The sequence below is a fragment of the Portunus trituberculatus genome, chromosome 45, assembly GCF_017591435.1.
Source record: "Portunus trituberculatus isolate SZX2019 chromosome 45, ASM1759143v1, whole genome shotgun sequence".
Classification (NCBI taxonomy): Eukaryota; Metazoa; Arthropoda; class Malacostraca; order Decapoda; family Portunidae; genus Portunus; species Portunus trituberculatus.
This window is the reverse complement of record NC_059299.1, coordinates 12,793,902-12,814,841: the sequence shown is the minus strand read 5'-3', so window position 1 is coordinate 12,814,841 and position 20,940 is coordinate 12,793,902. Positions and strand designations below refer to the sequence as shown.

General features: G+C 40.7%; 2 protein-coding genes across 5 annotated transcripts in view; both read left to right on the top strand.

Moving 5' to 3' along the window:
• The window catches only part of LOC123519607 (prominin-1-A-like), a 22,785-nt gene extending 16,735 nt beyond the window's left edge, over positions 1-6,050 (top strand). The window contains exons 11-18 of one of the 2 annotated variants that reach the window (XM_045281030.1): positions 1-218; positions 1,340-1,562; positions 1,787-1,951; positions 2,487-2,621; positions 2,788-2,946; positions 3,239-3,357; positions 3,716-3,829; positions 5,121-6,050. The exon at positions 1-218 is cut by the window's left edge and continues 19 nt beyond it. In XM_045281030.1, coding sequence (XP_045136965.1) covers positions 1-218; positions 1,340-1,562; positions 1,787-1,951; positions 2,487-2,621; positions 2,788-2,946; positions 3,239-3,357; positions 3,716-3,829; positions 5,121-5,136 — 1,149 coding nt within the window. In that variant the 3' untranslated portion in view covers positions 5,137-6,050. Of the gene's footprint in view, positions 219-1,339; positions 1,563-1,786; positions 1,952-2,486; positions 2,622-2,787; positions 2,947-3,238; positions 3,358-3,715; positions 3,830-4,195; positions 4,719-5,120 lie in introns of those variants that run through there. The other variant, XM_045281029.1, reaches the window with a different exon arrangement.
• Positions 6,051-7,045: 995 nt separating this feature from the next.
• LOC123519424 (probable dimethyladenosine transferase) lies at positions 7,046-19,338 on the top strand. 3 transcript variants are annotated; one of them, XM_045280715.1, is made up of 7 exons: positions 7,136-7,204; positions 12,751-12,768; positions 14,110-14,329; positions 14,593-14,802; positions 14,983-15,189; positions 15,825-15,968; positions 16,287-19,338. In XM_045280715.1, the coding sequence occupies exons 3-7, from the start codon at positions 14,111-14,113 to the stop codon at positions 16,479-16,481; spliced, it is 975 nt and encodes a 324-aa protein (XP_045136650.1). In that variant the 5' UTR covers positions 7,136-7,204; positions 12,751-12,768; position 14,110; the 3' UTR covers positions 16,482-19,338. The 3 variants fall into 3 exon arrangements, with proteins under 3 accessions (XP_045136649.1, XP_045136650.1, XP_045136648.1); XM_045280714.1 differs by lacking the exon at positions 12,751-12,768 and having other exon boundaries at positions 7,046-7,204; XM_045280713.1 differs by lacking the exons at positions 7,136-7,204; positions 12,751-12,768 and adding an exon at positions 12,793-13,941.
• Positions 19,339-20,940: the final 1,602 nt, after the last annotated feature.

Genomic DNA, 20,940 nt, shown 5'->3' with positions numbered 1-20,940 from the left:
TTCGTGTCTGGAGTGCTGTGGATAGTGGTGGTGGGGCTGTTCCTGGTGGGAGCACATGCACACGCCTTCGTCTGCCACCCGCTGTACGAGGAGCCCCGGTTCCCTACCCTCACGCACCTTCTCGATCGCTCAGGCATGGTGTACGAGAATGGGCCTCTGCTCACCAACCTCATCCATCCGGGCCGAGACGTGCAGCTCGATGTGGGGAGTGTGCTGAGGTGAGAGAGAGAGAGAGAGAGAGAGAGAGAGAGAGAGAGAGAGAGAGAGAGAGAGAGAGAGAGAGAGAGAGAGAGAGAGAGAGAGAGAGAGAGAGAGAGAGAGAGAGAGAGAGAGAGAGAGAGAGAGAGAGAGAGAGAGAGAGAGAGAGAGAGAGAGATCATATGTCACTGATTTTGAAGATATGATGTTTAAGAGATAGTTCGTTTAACATATTCAGAATAAAATACTACTACTACTACTACTACTACTACTACTACTACTACTACTACTACTGCTACTACTACTACTACTACTACTACTACTACTACTACTACTACTACTACTACTACTACTACTACTACTACTACTGCTACTACTACTACTACTACTACTACTACTACTACTACTACTACTACTACTACTGACAATACTAATAAGATAATCACGGAGCTAAAAGTGTGGGTGATGTGTTTGTGTGAGTGTGTGAGGCTTTGTCTGGCCTACACGTTGTGACATTGCCGGTCTGTTATAACAGTATACCATATTCTTAAACATTTCTTCGCGCACCTCTACTTCTTTCAACAAAGCTTTAGTTGAAGTTCCGTGAGTTTTGAGGGTGTTTGTTGTTCTAGCGACACACAAATATGACTTTAAATTATGAATAGGAGAAACACTCTTGAGAACATTAAGCTAGCTAATCATCTCTGTGGCTTTTGAGAATAGTCATGGTGAGAGAACAGAGAGTCTTTTTTTTTTCTAATACAGACCTTACCTTACCGTCGGCGACCATAGAAAACCATCTCCCGATCTTCTGCTTCTTTCAACCATGAAATGAATACGGGGCATAGATTGATAACACTAGAAACAATAATAATAACATTTCCCCATCCCTGCCAGTTTGTATAAGGAAGGAAGACTTCATATCAAGCATTTCAACTGATATGACACTAAAAGTAATAACAGTAACAACCTTCCCTCCCCGGTAGCCTGTGAAAGGAGGGGAAGACGGCGTATCAAGTGTTCAAGCTGAGATAACACTTTAAACAATAACAATAACGACCTCCCTCCACCCCAGCTAGTTTTTTGTAAGAAGAAAAGTATTCTAGCTGAGAAAACATTAACAACCTTCCCTCCCCGACAGCATGTGTAAGGAGGGCAAGACAGCGTACGAAGTGTTTCAGCTGCGGCACTACTTTGACCTGGAGGCGGAGGTGACGCGTCGCACGAAGCTGGACCTCACGGGTAGCCTTGGCAACCTCAAGATTAACCTGTCCGAGGTGGAGCTGCTGTCTCCCGAGGCCGAGATCCACCTCAGCCAGTTCCTCAACTCCATCAAGATCGACCTCATGCCCTACAGGAAGGAGGTGTGTGTATGAGAGAGAGAGAGAGAGAGAGAGAGAGAGAGAGAGAGAGAGAGAGATGATTGGTTGTCTGGTTCATTGGTGCCAGAACAGTGAGGACATGATACAGTGCCAGTGGGGGGTAGTGATGGGCTCCTTTCCCGAGATGCCAGTCCCGCAAGAGATATATAAAAAAAATCCAAATTTGGAGGATAAGTGTCTTGAACAATGAGAGATATTTTCTACAGATGGAAAAGCCGTTGGTCAACAAGAATCTACCAGCGTTGGCGGAGAAGATGCAGACAGTGGCGGGGCAGCTGCGGTCCGTGTCAGCCTCGGCCGAGCTGTTCAGGATGGTGGCGCGACTACGCAACCTTATCACCACCACGCTCTACCCGCTGGAGAAGAGAAAGGTGTGTGTGTGTGTGTGTGTGTGTGTGTGTGTGTGTGTGTGATGGGCACGTGTTATCTTCTTAGCTCCTAAACATGAACTATGAGTTTTTACTTTTGGAACGTGGGAAGAGAGAGAGAGAGAGAGAGAGAGAGAGAGAGAATTTTGATGATGAGGCTAATACTGATGATGATGACGATGATGATAATACTAATGATATTGATAATAATAATAATAATGATAATAATAATAATAATAATAATAATAATAATAATAATAATAATAATAATAATAATAATCACTTTGATAATAATCACTTTGATAATAATCTAATCTAAAGTTCTGCATACATGAGACAACAGCATTTAATATTATCTTCTGTTAGTGTGTGTACCTCTGATTACATTTGTCAATAAACTACTACAACAACAACAACAACAACAACAACAACAACAACAACTACTACTACTACTACTACTACTACTACTACTACTACTACTACTACTACTACTACTACTACTACTACCGATAACAATACAAACGTGTGTCTTCTACAGGAGGACGTGACTTACCAGGTGGCGACGCTGGACATGGAAGCAATGCCTCTGCAGCGCCAAATTAACCAGAGTGCCGGCCATCTACGCACCATTCAGTACTTCATCCATAACCACGGTTCCTCCCTGGCCGCGGCGGTGAGTAAACCAACACAGGCAGTGATAAGAGGGAAAGAAAACGGGAATGCCAGGATGAAGAAGAAATGAATAGATAAAAAGCATTGATATGTGCAGTTTTGCATTTTATTTTTTAGGCTTATACGAGGTTAGGGTTTTCTCAATAGTAACACACTGATACCAACAGAAAGCTCGAGGATACGTGCAGAGGATCCTGGCTTACACGCACCAGTTCTCTACCCATGTGAGAAACTCTGCCTTGAAAACCGTGGCTCCCTGCACGCCCGTCTGGGAGCTCTTTGACTCAGCGCGAGGGGTGACCTGCAAAGGAATCATTGAGCCCTTGGTTAGTACAGACCCTCGGGTACTTTCTCTCTACCACCGTCATTCTCTTGTTTTATGTTCATGTAGCAACCATGATTGGTTTGTTGACTAAGGTAGTGTAACGTGATTCTTGTAGCGTAAAAAACTCAACTGCATTTTTATGTATGCATAGTACGCGTAGTAATAGTAGTAGTAATAATAATAGTAGTAGTAGTAGTAGTAGTAGTAGTAATAGTAGTAGTGTGCGTGTTTCAAATTTGAGCGTGATAATAGGACGGGCCGGAGTCAGTCAAATTCCTTTCTCTCTGTTTCAGAACGCCCTCTGGTTGGCCACGAGTTGGTGCCTCTTGCTGTTCTTACCCGCCATCTGCCTTGGGCTGGCCCTGGCACGCTTCTTCCTCCGCATGGACTATGACGACGATACTTTACCGTTGTGAGTCTCTCTCTCTCTCTCTCTCTCTCTCTCTCTCTCTCTCTCTCTCTCTCTCTCTCTCTCTCTCTCTCTCTCTCTCTATCTATATATATATATATATATATATATATATATATATATATATATATATATATATATATATATATATATATATATATATTCAGATTATTCATTGTACTTTTTGTGATTCCTGTAAGTTTTTTTTTCTTATTTTCCATTTATTCATTCAATTCATTCATTCAAGTTTGTCCGTCATCACTAAAGTTACCTTCGTCATCCGTGGATTTCTGTAGAAAAAGAATCAGTGCTGGAGTCTCTGTTTACTGTTGTATTGTATGTGTGTATACGTGTGTTTCAGACACTCCAACGGGTCCCCTCCTGGCTCCAACACCAACCTGCAAGGAGGATCGTGGAGCTACAGGGAGAAGGACCACCGGCATGGGTATAACGGCCACCACCATCAGCACAACGGGTGAGTGCCGCTCGTTTGATTTTAACGCCGCACAGGCATCATACAGTATAACTTTCATGCACTGTTTTGAATGTTTGTCAGCACCTTTAGCAAAGATGTCATGTTATGTGTGTGTGTGCTTGTGTTGGTCGCCTCAGCTTCCACACACCTCAGCGTCTCGATGATGGTCACAGTAGCCGCCAGTCGCGGAGCCCAGTACAGTAAGGCACGCCCATCAGTCTCCATCACTGATGACACCCACCCTAGAGTCACTCATCCTATACCCAGGTAGTCATAAGGGCCGGGCAGTTCCTTGTTAGCTTAGTCAGGTAGAGTGGCCTCCCTTCCTCCCTCCCTGACGGACAGAGCGAGACCACTTGATTCCAGGACGGAGATGACCACCAGGCGGCAGCGGCACACCTCGCGTCGTAACCGCAGAGCATCCAAGACGACGGTGGACGCCATGGAGCTGGTGGCCCTGGCGCAGGTGTCGGCGTGGCGCGATGCCTGGCGGGCCGGGGCGAGCTTCGTCACCCTGGAACTGGTAGCGCAGAAAGTGCACCGCCCCCTGGATTGGGTGCGGAGCCACTGGGACGCCGATCCCCGCGCTGTCCTCGGTGGAGAGCCGCCCTATGACGAGCCTCCCGATGAGCTGAAGTGTAACATGGCTCTGAGTGACTGCTGCGATGAGCCGCCTTACACGTGAGCTAAGTCTGGCGGCACCACCTCGCATGCACGCCACGCCACGGTACTCACCTCTTATTCCCCCACCATGCCCGCGCTGTTTGTGTCTCTCCTTCTTCCTCCAACCAGAGCCTCCCACCACCCTAGCAAAGAGCTTCTCTCCTAGCCAGCCCTATAGCTTGCCTCCTACCATCACTCTCAGGATCTGAGGACGCCTTTCAAGTAAAGGTGCGTATGGCTAAGTATGTTGTGGTGACGAAACCATTGCGTGCATTAAATGTTTCAGCTTATGTTGATCTTTGATGAGCTACACGAAGAAGGTATCAAGTAGTAATGCTGCGCTATGCGGCCCGTGTCCCGGTGTTCGTCCCTCTGTTGTTTATCTTACTGAATGTCTCTTGCTCATGTCTACTATTTTTATATCATGTCCAAACATTTAAGCTTGGAAAAGAATAGCCGACTTAATGCCTGTGTGTGTGTGTGTGTGTGTGTGTGTGTGTGTGTGTGTGTGTGTGTGTGTGTGTTACAAGCCACAGAAAGCATCGTAACACGGGTCACTGACACCTGGTGTCTTGTGTTGAAGTATTGTAAGTGTGGTGCCAAGCTGATTTCATTGCCGTTGTTCCAGACACAAGCACTGGTGACGTGTCGGGCCCTGTGGAGCCTCCAGCGTCACGTGCCGCGTGTGACCAACACCTGAGTCCGTCTGTTACACTTCTCTTGATACTGTCGCCGCCAACGAACTCCCAACAGACTGGTTTCTTTGAGCCGGATCCTGTCGTAGTTGCTGAGTGTAGCCACTCTTATCGCCTTTGTGTGGACACTCTTCACTTCAGATCGGGTTGTTTTTCAGGAGCTCCTTTCTCATGTGTGATCGAAAGCCTCAATCTTTCCGTCCGCGGTGAAGGAAGAGGCCACTGCCAGTATATCTATTAGTTATCAGTTTGTGGTACACGATGGTGTCGCCTCATGGGTCTCTCTCTCCTAGGGTTCTCACGAGGCAGTGATGGCCGTGAACAAGCACGTTAGGGAAGGTATGCTCGCCACACTGGAATATGTTAGAAGGTTTTATACAATCTTATTACTACTATACATGATCATTAGATATTTCACTGTGTCCTCCACACACGAAGCGTTTACCACCGTCCGGTTGCTATCGTCTGCAACCTCGGCAGTGCACACACAAGCATTTTCCAACGCCCTACGGAGAAAACGCACGGCAGCGTGTGGCCGCCTGCACAGACTACCATCTTGTCATGACTGCCATTGACCTTACTGCCGCGCATTGGGAAACACTCCGTGTGTGCAGGAACTTTAGCTTTGTTTTATATCAGTATGTTTTGGCTGTCTAATTTTAGAATAATAAATATCTTAATGTGAGTAAAATCAGCAGTTTATATTATTTTGTTTTATTTTACTTATTTATTTTATTCATTTATTTATTTACTTTTTACCAAAGATCGTAGACTGTTTGTTACCCGCTGTCCTACGCACCGTTCTTGGAGCAGAGGGCAACCAACCAACCTTGTCACATTTGTCAGTCAAAATAAAGAATTGATCAAAACGCTGAGTTCATGCCACAACCTGAAATGCAAAAGTATATAAAGTAGAAACAGAAACTGTAATATCGCGTGTCATAACTAAGAAAGCAATGTTTTTCCTTCCTACACGACTGACCCGGTATGACGAGTGACTACATGAAAAACGCCACACATGTAGGGGTAAATAAAGACTACTGACCACTTTGTAATTTAATGTTTGATCCATCTCACCCCTGGCACAGCCTGGATTCCGAGTGGTAAGTCATGCAATATTGCAGCATTCATGCATGAGCTATGTTAAGTGATGTTTTAGAAAACGTACATACATACATACAGGTCAGTACTCAACCCTCACCACTCTCTAACCACTCCCGAGGAATGCTTCTAAGGAATGATGCCTCCAATCTCAGGAAATATGTATATGACAAGTTATACGTGCATGAGTGGCCAGTGAGAGAGAAAAGACGGAAGAGTTTGTGTATTTTTACAGGGTTAGGATTTACGTATAAACTTTCAGGTTTGAAGAAGCCGAGAACTAATTATTACTGGTGGGATACTCGATTACAGTTTTCTGCCGCTCACGTCCTACCCAAGGGACGGGAGTGATTTATCGCCTGCAGAGAGGGTGTGGCTGTCTGGCTACACTGGGTCCAAATGAGGGCAACGTGCAGCATACTACGTTGTCTACACTGTATGGGTAGCACTGCTTTAACAAGCTGTTAGAGACGGAAGAAAAGACAGTTTGCCGGGCAAAATATCCCGTTTGAGGAACGTTATTGCCATAACAAGAGCTGCACTATGGAGGAAGGATGTGAAATGGAGCGCATTCAGACGCAATGAAGTGGAGATCATTCCTTTCAACGGCACTTCCCAGCCAGGGCGACGTAAACAAACAACTGCCAAAGGTCGCTGTGTGATGAGCGAGTGTGCTCACAGTATTCTCATTTATTACACTATCAAATATCAATTATTACTTTTGCATTTTCCGGATAGTTCACTATTATATTTTACACCTATGTCTGAGTAGATTGTTTATATTTGTTGCTATCTGGAGTAATTGTAGTGATACATGTTCTTTGGGCCATTTCTCCCTCCACTCCGTAAACAGATCCACGTGGGGGAGGAGGTGGCGGCTGCTGCTCTACTAAAGCCGTGAATTCTCCGCCGACAAGTAAGTAGGATGTATCGTGTGCTCTTCACCGGTGTGTGAATGTTTGGAGATAAGGCGTAGGTGTTTCATTCTTCCCAGTGTGTGCACCTTATCGTTATTGGACCCTGATGAGAGTGCCATCTGGCTCCAGGTATTGCGCCAGACTGGCTAAGGAAGGTAATATGTAAGCTCAACTGTTGTGGCGATGCTATGAGAGAGAATAGGTAAAGCATGGGTCACTGGTGATATGCTGTCCCGCCGAAGGACCAGAAACGTGAGAGCAGCAATAATTTTCGTGAAAACTACCGGTGGTCAGCCTACCACATGTGCAGCTGTTCCTGGCACTACCGTTGTATAGACATCCTGTCACCTACCTCTTAGTTGCATGGGTTGGGGGTTGCCAGCGGTCGCCAGATCTCAGCCAGATGCACACTTACCAATATAGCGAAAGAACTCTGTTACACTAGTAGGACGTGTGGTGTGTATATGATAGAATCTCTCTCTCTCTCTCTCTCTCTCTCTCTCTCTCTCTCTCTCTCTCTCTCTCTCTCTTTACAATTCAAAGAGGTTGGGGTTAAAGTTCTTTCCCCATATTGGTTTACTCACCTTGGTAACAGTGCATCTGGCTGAGATCTGGCGACCGCTGGCAACCCCCAACTGCGCCAGCTGAGAGGTAGGTGATGGGATGTCTATACTATGGTAGTGCCCTCTGTTCCCTACCATGCAAGGTCTTTACTTATGTCAGAGTATACTTCTTGAAATATGACATGAGTCACTTTTAACCTAACTTTTGTTTTGATTACACACAATACATTTGTCATATCTGAATGTATGTATTCACCTTACAGTATGTTTTATACTCTAGTAAAATGACAAATCATAGTATACATAGTATATGTGTGAAACTGATTTCAGAAGATTAAGATCGTCTTTTTTAATCTGTTTATGTTGTTTTGAGTTGTCCAACAGTCTCATGGCCATGTAATAGTAAGGAATTAAAGAAAAAATAAAAATCAATGTTATAACCTCCTAACATTAACCCTTCAGCACCTCTCCCATCTTTCCAGCCCAGGCTTATATACCGGTTGTGCTTGCTGCCCCCAGTGCACTCCATGCCACCTCACTATAATAACTTTTTTTGGGTAAAACTACAGAACCACTGCTCTCCCCCCTTCTCCCCCCCCAACAAGCTTGGGGGACTGTGGGGAATTGGGGGTTTTGGGGAGGAGCCAAAAGAGGCGAGATATGGCGATCCAAAAAAATCTAAGGACAAAAACCTAACCTAACTGGGGGGGCTGTGCCCCTCAGACACCCCCTACAACATTAACCTAACCCTAACATAAACCTAACCTAGCCGGGGGGGCTGCGCCCACCCCCGGACCCCCCTCCAACACTAACTTAACCCTAACATAAACCTAACCTACCGTATCCTTGCTTTGGGGCAGTTTCCCTCCCCCCACACCGGTTCTCTTATAGCTCCACACAATATGCCCTACCTCTACCAATACCCCTCCTCACAATACCTTAACAAAAGGAAGAAGGTCCTGGCTGGTCCTCTTCTCCATTGTACACTGACTTGCATCGCAGGAGTGATTATTTCCCAGTAATCAAATTTGCAACCTTTACAACTAATGTCACTGGTGGCCATGGCTGAACTGCACACACAGATGTCTCTGTGCACCTGTCTTCCCAGCTGTGCCCCGCCTATGAATACATATAGCAAATTCCCATTGGCGCAGCTCGTGGTGTTAAGAGGTGGTGGCACGTCATGGACAAAAGAACTATAGACACAATAAGAATCCTATTCAGCAGTTTTTTTTTTTTTTTTTTTATATACCATGTGGGCTTTTCACGGGAATTTATGGGCTAAAGGGGATACTTATTAAGGGTACCTCCTATTTCAAAGCCCACCCGCTAGGAAACCGTTGCCCCGAGTGAGGAAGCCCAACCTACACTCAGACCGTAGACAGGATTCGAACCCGTGCGCTTGGAGACCCCTTGGATCCCAAAGCACTCACGGATCCACTGTACCATGGCAGCCCACAAACCCCACCTATAAACAAATGCAAGTCAGTGTACTGCTCATTTCCAAGTGTGATGGAGCTCCGTGGCTTGCCGCAGCTTGCTGGACTTAGAGAAAACTCGCCGAACACCGCACATTTGAAGGCTTGTGTACGACACACTAAGGCCGAGCACTCACCAAAACTCTCACTGACGGTAAACTCGTTACATATACTGTACTGTGCTATACATATTATACAGATCGGCATGGAGCAGTGATTCTAGAGAAGAACCTTTTTTTGGCATGTACATACATTCACATTTATGGTAAAGCTTTCTGAGCTTTCATCTCTTTATTCTTCATCAGCAGCACCTGGCAGATATTCAGAGCCAGACTCGAAACTCAACAGAGTGTCTTGTAGTCAATCCAAGAAACAAAAAGTTGTTGATACTAAGGCCTGGCTTAGGAGTAATTCCGAGTCACTTGTAACATCAAGATCAAGATCAAAATCCTACTATGGAAGCCAAGCAGGCACTGACTGCATCAATTCACCACTTTGGCAGTCAGCCTTGAGATGTGGTGATGTGATGTGACATGGCAGTCACTGATTTTACTTCAGTGATTGCGGGCAGAGCTTCAGGTTATCTCCACTATACAGTATCACCCCCTAAATAAAGCATAAAACAAACTACCTACCCTTTGAAACAGTAGGTAGTTTCACATACATGTACGTATATGTGACGGTATATTGTAGTGCATTCCCTATTATATACAGTGGAGACTCAATACTCAAACTTAATTTGTTCCAAATGGCTGTTTGAGTATTAAAAAGTTTGACTATTGATACCTATAAATCAGGTAATTCGTTCTAATCTTAGCAAAACCTCAAATTTAAAAAATTTTAATGTATTTTTTATTTATTTATTTATTTTTTTTACTGTTGATTTGTACATACTGTAAATGAAAGCAATGATGGATAATTTAGAAGAGGAAGGGAGAAGGGTGGGAAGAAGAAGGGAGGACGAATCATCATTCATGAAAATGTCTTTGTAACTTTTCTCCTTGTGTGATTCCTGTGAATCTAATAATAATAGAGTGCTGTGGCTCACTAACACTTACATTCTCACCAGATTTCTTATTTTCATCACTAATAAGCCTCTTAGGTGCCATCGTAAGTTTCTAAATGAAAAACTACCGACAATGCAGAGGAATGTTGTTTTTCTCAAGACTGCGGCAGGACTAGGGATGTACACCCAGCCGCCAATGAAAGTGGCGCGCATTATAAACAAACCCGTATCTCATAGCGTGGGAAGAACTGTAGCTCATTTGAAAAGAATGTGGCTAATATCTAGAAGTGGCAACATAGGCCGGCTCTTTAAACATCTATCAACCGTCACACTTCAAAAAATTATCACTCAGTTGTCACTTGCTCACGTAAGGAAGTACACTTGCTTACCCGCTCCCCGCACAGTGTGTCAGTTTTCTTCGTTCTCTTTCATATTGGTGTGGAAACTTAAGTGTCAATGGCACGTAAACATCAAATATCCCCAGTCAATATAGCCCTTATTGACTCACTCCGGAAGGGTGGTTTTGGCTCTAAGCATATTTCAAAGGAGACAGGACTCCCACTAAGAACAGTACAACGCTGGTTGAAGCGATGCAGAGACAATACCGGAAAATTAGCACCAGTGAAGAAAACTGCCCCTGGACGCAGCCGTATTTTATCAAAGAGGACACTGACACTGATTAAGCGTCAGCTAAGTGTCTCGCCATTCCTCACAGGAAGAGAAATTAAACAAAATTACCCTGATCTGCTGACACATGTCTCCATAAGGACAATACAGCGGCGGACACTGGAGGACCTCGACATGAAAAGTTACCGTGCTGCAAAGAAACCACTGCTTACACCCGCCCACAAAGCTAAAAGAGTCAGATTTGCTCAGGACCATAAAGACTGGCCATTAGAGAAGTGGAGAAGAGTAGTGTGGTCAGATGAGAGCATGTTCTATGTGACAGGAACACCACACAAAAGAGTACGCCGACCAAGAAACTCGGACAGATATGACGAACGGTACACTGTAAACGCAGTTAAGCATCCCTCCTCTGTGATGGTGTGGGGGTGTTTCAGCTACTTTGGTGTTGGCAACTTAGTTATGCTTGACAAAGGAGTGTCAATGAACACAGAAACATATCTTGACCTGCTGCATGACAATCTTGAAGAGTGCTTCGACAAGTGTAACGGTGAAACCTTCATGCAGGACGGTGCGTCATGCCATACGGCCAACATTGTAAGGGAATGGTTTGGCATGTGTGAACTTAATTATTTTGAAAGTTGGCCAGCAAACAGTCCAGACCTAAACCCGATTGAAAATGTGTGGAGTATGATGAAAAGAAGCTCCAGGATCTGGACACGAGCAGTGTAGCGAAGCTCAAGCAGGCGGTCGTGCAAGTGTGGGGAGAACTGTCACCTACATATCTGGAAAAACTAGCAGATTCTGTACCACGTCGGTTGGAATCTGTCATAAAGAGGAAGGGAAACAGCACAAAATATTAGGTAAGGTAAAGAAATTATATTTTTAATGATAGTAATAGATGATTAAGGCAAATTTAATGGTATGCATGGTACGAAAAAACACAAAAACAACACGCGCCACTTTCATTGGCGGCCAGTGTATACCGGTACAGTGGTAATAACAGTTTTACCAGTATTACCAGTAATACAGTATCAGAATGGTACAGTGGCGGCTGTGAGAAGGGAGATGACAGAGCTTTGTATTTGACCAAATGTGCGGCCATTTGATTACCAGATATTTTCACTACTAATAAACCTTTGGTGTTCATGTAAGTTTATAAATGAAAAACTACACATAGAATGCAGGAGAATGTTATTCTGATGACCACGGCAGCACAAGTCACAACTGGCGGACGGGGAATGGGGACATCAGGGACCCTTTGTTTGCAACCATGTCTGTGGACGTTCGACTATCAGGAATTTTTTCAAGTATTAAATCGAACTTTTGCATTCGACTATTGAAAAGTTCGAGTATATAGACATTTGAGTATTAAGCCTCCACTGTACAATATTGTACATGATGGTGCTGAAGGGGTTACTTGGGTTGTTTAGGCTCCATGATCCTCTTAAAGGTGTACACCACCAACTCTAATGGCCCAAACAGTATTAAAAGCATCATGAAGCATTTGTAAACCCCACGTGGATTCATATTCAAACTCCACGTGTGTGACTTACATATATCAGCGCTTGGTGGCAGGATGGTTCCATTTATTTATTTACTTCATATTGTTTAATATTGTTTTTCTGCTTTAGTACTATATTATTGCTTTATTTTTTATTTCTTTTTTATTTATTTATTTATTTTATTTTATTTATTTTTTTTTCATTTTTATTCCAAAAAATGCCTGAACAGTTGGTGTGGTAGCAGGTCATGGAACATGTAACACATCCATACTGCAGATGGGAAAAATTTATTTGTTTTTCATGCAGTCTTCTCAGTCTCTGTCCTTTTCATGTAATGAAGCATTTTTTTTCTTTTCTTTTCTCTTCTAGGAGGAGCATTGACTGAGGTTAACAAAATAGATAAAAAAAGAAAAGAAAAGCCAGTCCCGAGAGACTAAGAAACAATTGTCAAAAATTAGAGGATAATGATCTGAAATTTTTTTCTTAAAAGAGTTGAGGTCGTAAGGAGGAAATACAGATGTAGGCAGGAAGTTCTAGAGTTTAGTGTGTCAGTACTGTAGTGTCAAGCAACATTATTTATATTGAAATATTTTGAATGGCATTTGTTCTCCTTAGACTAATGATATTGGTATTGCTTACATTTTTGTTCTTAGTTCCAGTTTGTATAATGTTCAGCATAGCATTGCAGATGTTATTAGAAACCATAGTATGATGAATAAAAGGTAAAACATTTTATTGAAGAATTCATGATTCAAGGAAAACTAGGTTAAGATTGAGATAATTTGTTTGTCCAGGTGGTCAGGTTGTGTAAACAGGTGTAGGAATGTTTGAAGTGAGCAGTGCTCGAAGGTACACTTAAAACAGGTTGTTGAAAAGGTTTTGAATTATTGATGTGATTGGAATACACATGAAAAAGGAAGCCTTAGTTTACCTATTGCATATTTTTTCACCATTTGTATGAAATTTCACCTAAATTGTTAGGATACAGAAAATATTAAGAAATACATCTAGGTTATGGTGTATATGTATGCAATTTTAGTTGTGTTGCATTTCAGGCATGTAAATCACTTGTTAGATGAAATTTATAATACAGAAATTAAAATGCATGTTGTCCATTCCAAAGAGATAGATTTGAAAATTTTTAAAATTTATCATAAATCCTTGATTCTTAAGACTACTATGACAAAACTGAAGAAGGCACTAAAAATAATTTTTGAAGACCAGTCATGTTACAGCATGTCAGGTTTAAATGCCACTTACATCACTATATCCAGGCTGTGATTCCCAGCCTTATCAAGACAGAGATTATGTATAAGTGGCACGAGCATGATAAGGCCACCCACTATCTGAGGCCTTGAGACTATTTAATTATTTGCTGAGTGGTGGGTGTGTTTCACCAGGGAGAGGGAGGGGGATGCATTGTCTGGGAAGGGAGATGCCATCAGATCGGGAAGGGGAGCCACTCCTGGATCAGTTGTATCAGTGTATTGTAGTTGGCAGCATCAGGTGGTGTCAAAAGCAGAAACTTGAAGGAGAAACTAGTTCAACTTTCATCTTAATGTAAGAATTTCTTTTCTTGTTAAATTTTTTTAATTGCATAAATGGTGTCATGGGAATAGTGAATTTATTAATCTTAAAGTCATTAATGATATGAACACTGCCTACTTTCACATGGAAAAATTAATTGTAACTGTTTGTATAAAAAATAAAGTAGACAGCTCTTTCCAGAATGCCGAAAGCACCAGTACAGAAAAAGTGCCGTGTGCACCGAGAGGTGAGCCGGGTGAGCACCAAGGCTGGGGTGAAGGGAGCCAAGCCAGCTGGGGCAACGTTGGCACAGGGCCTTGTCTTTAATACGGACCTTGGCCAGCATATCCTCAAGAATCCCCTTGTCATCACTGCAATGCTGGAAAAGGCTGGACTCAAATCAACAGACACAGTGCTTGAGGTGTGTTGTAATGTGCTGCAGAATTTCTGGTAGTTTTCTCTTTACACCATTTATTTTTTCATCCAAACCAAATTTATGTACTAAAATAAAAAATAGAAAAAAAAAATATAATAAAAATGATGAAAATTATAACACTAACTATAACCTACACACACACACACACACACACACACACACACACACACACACACACACACACACACACACACACACACACACACACACACAGCAGCAGATTAACTTGTTTGCATGCCCCACATCAGGTTGGTCCTGGTACTGGCAACATGACAACCAAACTCCTGGAGAGAGTGAAGCGAGTAGTGGCGTGTGAAATTGATTCTCGGATGGTGGCAGAGCTGCACAAGAGATTTTTATCCACAGCACTGCACTCCAAGCTGGACATTAGGATAGGAGATGTATTGAAAGCAGAACTGCCTGCCTTTGATGTCTGTGTGGCTAATCTTCCTTACCAGGTGAGTGTTTATTGGTGTCTGTGTCAGAGGTAGTACATATTTTGTTAGTGCAAAACTCATATCTTTCTTCATCCTTACATGAAATGATATTGAAGGAAATTTTTGTTTGTTTTTGTATTCTGAAGCTTTTCATTCCCCAGTGTTATGAAAGTAATACCAGTTTCTTCGTTCTCCTTACAGATTTCTTCTCCCTTTGTATTCAAACTGCTGCTGCATCGGCCGCTGTTTCGTTGTGCTGTGCTTATGTTCCAGAAAGAGTTTGCTGAGCGACTGGTGGCCAAACCAGGGGACAAGCTTTACTGTCGGCTGACAGCCAACACACAATTACTGGCCAAAGTGGACCATCTCATGAAAGTTGGCAAAAATAACTTTCGGCCTCCACCAAAGGTTAGTCTCCTGTCACCTGTTTAATTTTGCTGTGGAACTATTTCTTTATTTTTATAATATGTTTTTTTATGAAATTGAAAATTTGTATTATTTCACCTGATGAAATTCTACTGCCGTCCTATCTTCCCTCACAAATACTCTACTCAGGAGGCTGTCTCTTGTGCATGCCCATTTCTCCCAAGTGACTCACTGTTATCTAACTATTATAGTGATAAGTATCTGGGGGTGTTTAACACTGCTACCTGTAGTGTTAAGTGTGGACTTGTCTAATCTATGTGTCGAGCACCTGTGCAATCGTGAGGCTGCTACCTGTGTGATCACGTCCTGAGTGGTTGTGTTATCTCTGCCCCCCACCAAGGCCCTATGTACCCTACCCTGTGTTCTTTAAGAGGTATACACCCATGCTCTTAGTTACAGGATAATGGACCATATGCAATCATTGCTCATAGATGTCTCAAGTCTCTATCTTGTCTCAGCATGCATCCTTATGTTTATTTATTTATTTATGGCTGTTGATGCTAACAAATAAATGTGGATCTTTTTTGGTGGTAGGTAAATTTGTGCATAACATGTAACCTCTATTAAAATCCATTTTGATTAATCATCTAAGTTACCTTTGTACTTTGTGTTTGCAGGTGGAGTCCTCAGTGGTCAGAATTGAGCCCAAGAACCCAGTACCAGACATCAACTTCTCAGAATGGGATGGACTTCTGCGAATAATTTTTGTAAGGAAAAACAAAACCCTGTCGGCAGGTTTCAAGCAAACTTCTGTGTTGCAGGTGAGTTGCTGCCTCCATTTATACTTACAGGAAAAAAAGATTAATCAGTTGTTCAGATTACCTTTTCTTGGAATGTCATGTGTCATCAAAGAAAGAATAGAAACTGAAGACTAAAGAGGCAAAATTAATGTTATGAAATACTACTAGAGAGTAAAGGAAATGGACACTTCTCAACTCTCTGTTTGCATTAATTGAATTTAATGCAAATTTGTAGTTTACCAAGTGGTAAAAGTCACACTTATAGAAACTAGAAGTGCATGGAATTGTAGAGCACACGGAATTTGACACTATTGTAATGCTATTTTCTTCACTTTCTAGACTTTAGAAAAGAACTACAAAACTTGGTGCTCAATACAAGAAAAGAAGATCCCAGAAGATTTTAGCATAAAGGAGAAAATAGAGGATATCTTAGTGAATGGAAAGTTTGACAAGAAGCGAGCTAGACAGATGGACCAGGACGACATTTTAGCTTTATTACATGCATTCAATAAAGAAGGAATTCACTTTGTTTAGGATGTTATTTTTTCTTAGATCTATTTGTATTTAGAATTGTTATCCATGCTTTTATCTTGTATTTATTTATTTATATGTATTGTAACTTTGTTCTGCGATTGCTCAGGTGTGAGAGTGTATGATGTGAACTTCAAACTCTGCTGTGGTGTGCAGGGAGGTCAGTGATGCATTCTGATAAGATTTAGTGCCTTAGTTTCTTTCAATCTTCCATCTTTATTCAGTATTGGGAGGGATGTTTGGAGGTGATCATTGCTTAGACTGTGATGGGACTTTGACTTTCCCTTCACCTTTCCTCCTTTGCTGTGTCCAGACATGATGGCTAAGAACAAGTGTTTAGTTGTGACATTTTACATATCTAGTGTTGGAAATCCCTGCTTTTCCCAGTATAAAGTGATGTGTGATGACTTAACTGAAGGCAGAAGTGGACCAAGCTTTCATCCTGAACATGGTCAATGCTCTCTCATTTTGAATTAGAAAGTGCATACAGGAAAAATCCACCCAACAGACCAGACTGTAGATGAAACTGCAAACATGATATGAGTCTCTCTCTCTCTCTCTCTCTCTCTCTCTCTCTCTCTCTCTCTCTCTCTCTCTCTCTCTCTCTCTCTCTCTCTCTCTCTCTCTCTCTCTCTCTCTCTCTCTCTCTCTCTCTCTCTTTGAATTCAGTATTTATACAAATGTGCACATTACTGAGTGCATACATGAAATTACCTAAAAGACTTTCAATGGGAAAAAAATGAAAGACAATCTGATCTGTTAAGGTTATATTTCAGTACGGTGATTAGAGCAAAGAGTAAATTTTGTCTTGTTTGTTGTCCATTGTTGCCAAATTGTATGTACACTTGATAGGAGAGAAAACTATCTTTACTTTTCCATTGAATAAGTCCAAGAATCTGTTTGTTTCTTCACCAAGCAATTATCACAGTACTTCACTGGAGGAATCACTTTTTTGTACTTCCTTTGTTTACAGAATTTCTATATTAACACATAAATCTAACAAAATATAATTTAAGGTATACACTGGTGTGATTTATATATGATCAACATTAGCAGTAAAAGAAAAGTCCAGTGTATTCTGAAAATGGAGTAAAGATACATTTCCATTCTCTAGTCGAGTGTACGTACACTACTACTTGTTGAATTAGGTTTAGGATCCTGGTGCTAGTCACAGTGTAAACTGCTATGCCTGTTTGCTTGCTGCCTGTCATCAAATTATATTTTTTAAGAAAATAAATTGGTTGATACTGTCTTACTATTTTTTGTAAACTTAGAATTTCAAACTTGTATTTATTTGTTATTAGAAAATAGAAAATAATGATTATACTCAGAAGGACATGGTAGAAATACCTTCACTTATTTTATATTATCTAATGGATTAATTACATAGGTGGTTTACTGAATATGTTAATGAAAAATACTGGAGGTCCATCATACTTGTCACAAAGACAGCACCCTTATGAAGTGAGCTTTCATTGTAGCTTTGTTTGCTTTGTTAAGAAGAGAATTCACTTTTATTGTGCTTGCACATGATCTCACAGTCATAGGTTGAAGATACGTACTTTCTTTGTGGCTTTGTACACACCTGGTGCAACATTCAGGGTGATTTGATGGCAGGTAGCAATTGCTAAGGTGATGGATTGTGGTGAGAGGTGGCAGCTGTTGTTGCACTTACTTGGGCTGTACAGGTGGATAAAAGTAAGAAGGAAATGTGAATTCCTTCAGAGTTGTGGTAGTTTATATTTTGTGGTTTTGTATTTAGATGTAGTGTCATCAGATCTTTTAACATCATTTTATAGATGTTTTACCAGGATATGAGTGTGAATAGTGTTAAAGCTTCCCATCATCACTCAGACATCCATAATTCTATCTCCACTCCTTCCTCTTGCAGTGGAGAGACTAAAGCCTGTCATTTCTGACCACTGAACATTTAAATTATCTGATTTTGAGTACGTTCCTAGAATTTCTTTTTACACGGCACATTACTGTATATGTGCCATACTCAACATGTGTAAGCTGTGACTGAAAGGTTCATGTTCTTATATGTTTCTATGTCTTTTTATGACATTTTTTAACAGCCTCTAATGGAAATTATTTGGGTGTGAAAGAGTATTTTCTTGAATCATAGTGATATTTCAACAAGGATTCTGCATCATCAATGGGAAAAATATTATTTTATGGCCTTTGAAAATAACCAGCTTAGTATCTTGGTCTTATAGACTTCAAGATGTCTGATCCTGTATGAATTAATATTGGTATACAAGACTTATTGTACATTGAGGTGTATTTTGTAATGATTTTATGTGTGCACATTACCTAGAATGTGCATCGTCTTTGTTCACCATTGCAAGTACTTTGTGTTGATAATCACTTAACAGGTACCATCATGTTTTATCTAAAAAAGGTTTAATTTTTTGCAGTCATCCTTAATTAAGTGTAGAATTGACAAATTGTTCAATAATTCCTCAAGGCTGTTCACATGATCATTATGATTATAGAGTAACGTCTTAGTCTCTCAGTATGAAGAATGAACATTAATAATAGATGATTGATTTTATGGAGACTGCATAATTTAGTTATTGCAGAACTTGGATATCTGGATAAAACACGGAACTATTCTTAGGAATTACATTTAACTAAAATTTTAAGAGCTCGTTTGGGAGTGGCTTGGGTCATCAACAGGCTTTCAGCGCCCTTTTATGTGGCCAAGTTTGCACAGTATATCCTTGTATATGAAAACTTTTTTTCTTTTTTTTTATGTAATCTTGTATAAACATTAAATTCTTATAATTTAATTAATATATTAATGAATTTTCAGAATCTCATTAATATCACTAAGAAATAAAAATGGTCTTGGAAACTGAAACACTCATTGGTTCCCGTGGTGTGCTTGGTGAGCATGGCGCACCACCCTGGCAGTGGCGCGTTGTGAAGGGTGAATGCGTAAACGCGAAGGTCACTCAGTGTTTGGTCAAGTAATAAAGATAAGTAAGAATACTACGCTATTTAAGTAACTCTCTCTCTCTCTCTCTCTCTCTCTCTCTCTCTCTCTCTCTCTCTCTCTATATATATATATATATATATATATATATATATATATATATATATAGATAGATAGATAGATAGATAGATAGATAGATATATCCATAAATTCATCATTCATTCATCAAATAAAGCAAAAGACTTGAAAAGCCATCATGATGAACATCTTTCTATTATTTCCGCACGTTATTGTAATTTGTCATTTGTTTTCAGATAAAGACCTGTGAAAATACACTCGTAATTATTTAAATTCTATTTTTAATGGAAATTTACATATGAATGTAGGTTACGAGTATACATGGTTATCAAAACATAGGCCTTGCAGTACTGTCACTATCATATATATATATATATATATATATATATATATATATATATATATATATATATATATATATATATATATATATATATATATATATATATATATATATATATATATATATATATATATATATATATATATATATATATATATATATATATATATATATATATATATATATATATATATATATATATATATATATATATATATATATATATATATATATATATATATATATATATATATATATATATATATATATATATATATATATATATATATATATATATATATATATATATATATATATATAGATGAGTAAAATCCTCGGCTGCTACCTCTATGTCGGGTATTCGAGAGGTGCGTGCGTGGCTTGGTGTGGCAACACTAACCTAGTACATAGGCGGCCGAGGGGAAGTTACGAGACGTCCCATTGTTATTCCGGTATCATTTTCAGGGACGTCGTAACGTAGAGAGCAAAGAAGCTGCGTATTTTTTAAGAGGTGAACCATAACAGTGTGGTCAAGAAGGTGAAGGTGGCGCCTAGGGTGAGACATCAACGTGACATCTATGAAAGATAGGTGCTACAGACACTCTACACTGGCAGTGCTTTCTTTGAACCACTGATTGATTCCGAACTCGTAAGTTGAAATGCTGTGTACTTTATTTCTATCCTTCATTTTTCTTTCATCATTGTTTTATTGATGATGCGGAATCTTTCAAGTTATCGGTATATAACCCTGAAACACTCATTAGAATATGTTGGAAGTATTCAAGACACCGAGAAAGCGGTCATTAGCTTCTTTGCCATGTAATACTGTGTTCTGAATGTTTGTCATACATGTGCAAGTTGCCTTCTAAAGTTTTCACTAGTCCAGGGCCTGATACCGATACCCACATTCCTGCTGCTGCATGTAGTAGGTAAATCATCATACAAAAGTTCGTGGAGTTCCATGTGTGACTCTATGCATTCCTTATCTCTTACTATACGGCTATCTACTTGGCGACGCACGGACGTAGAAGCCCTCCAATAATTGTAACTTAACATAGTAGATTAAGAAAGGATTATGTCAATCATATGTTAAAAGTAGT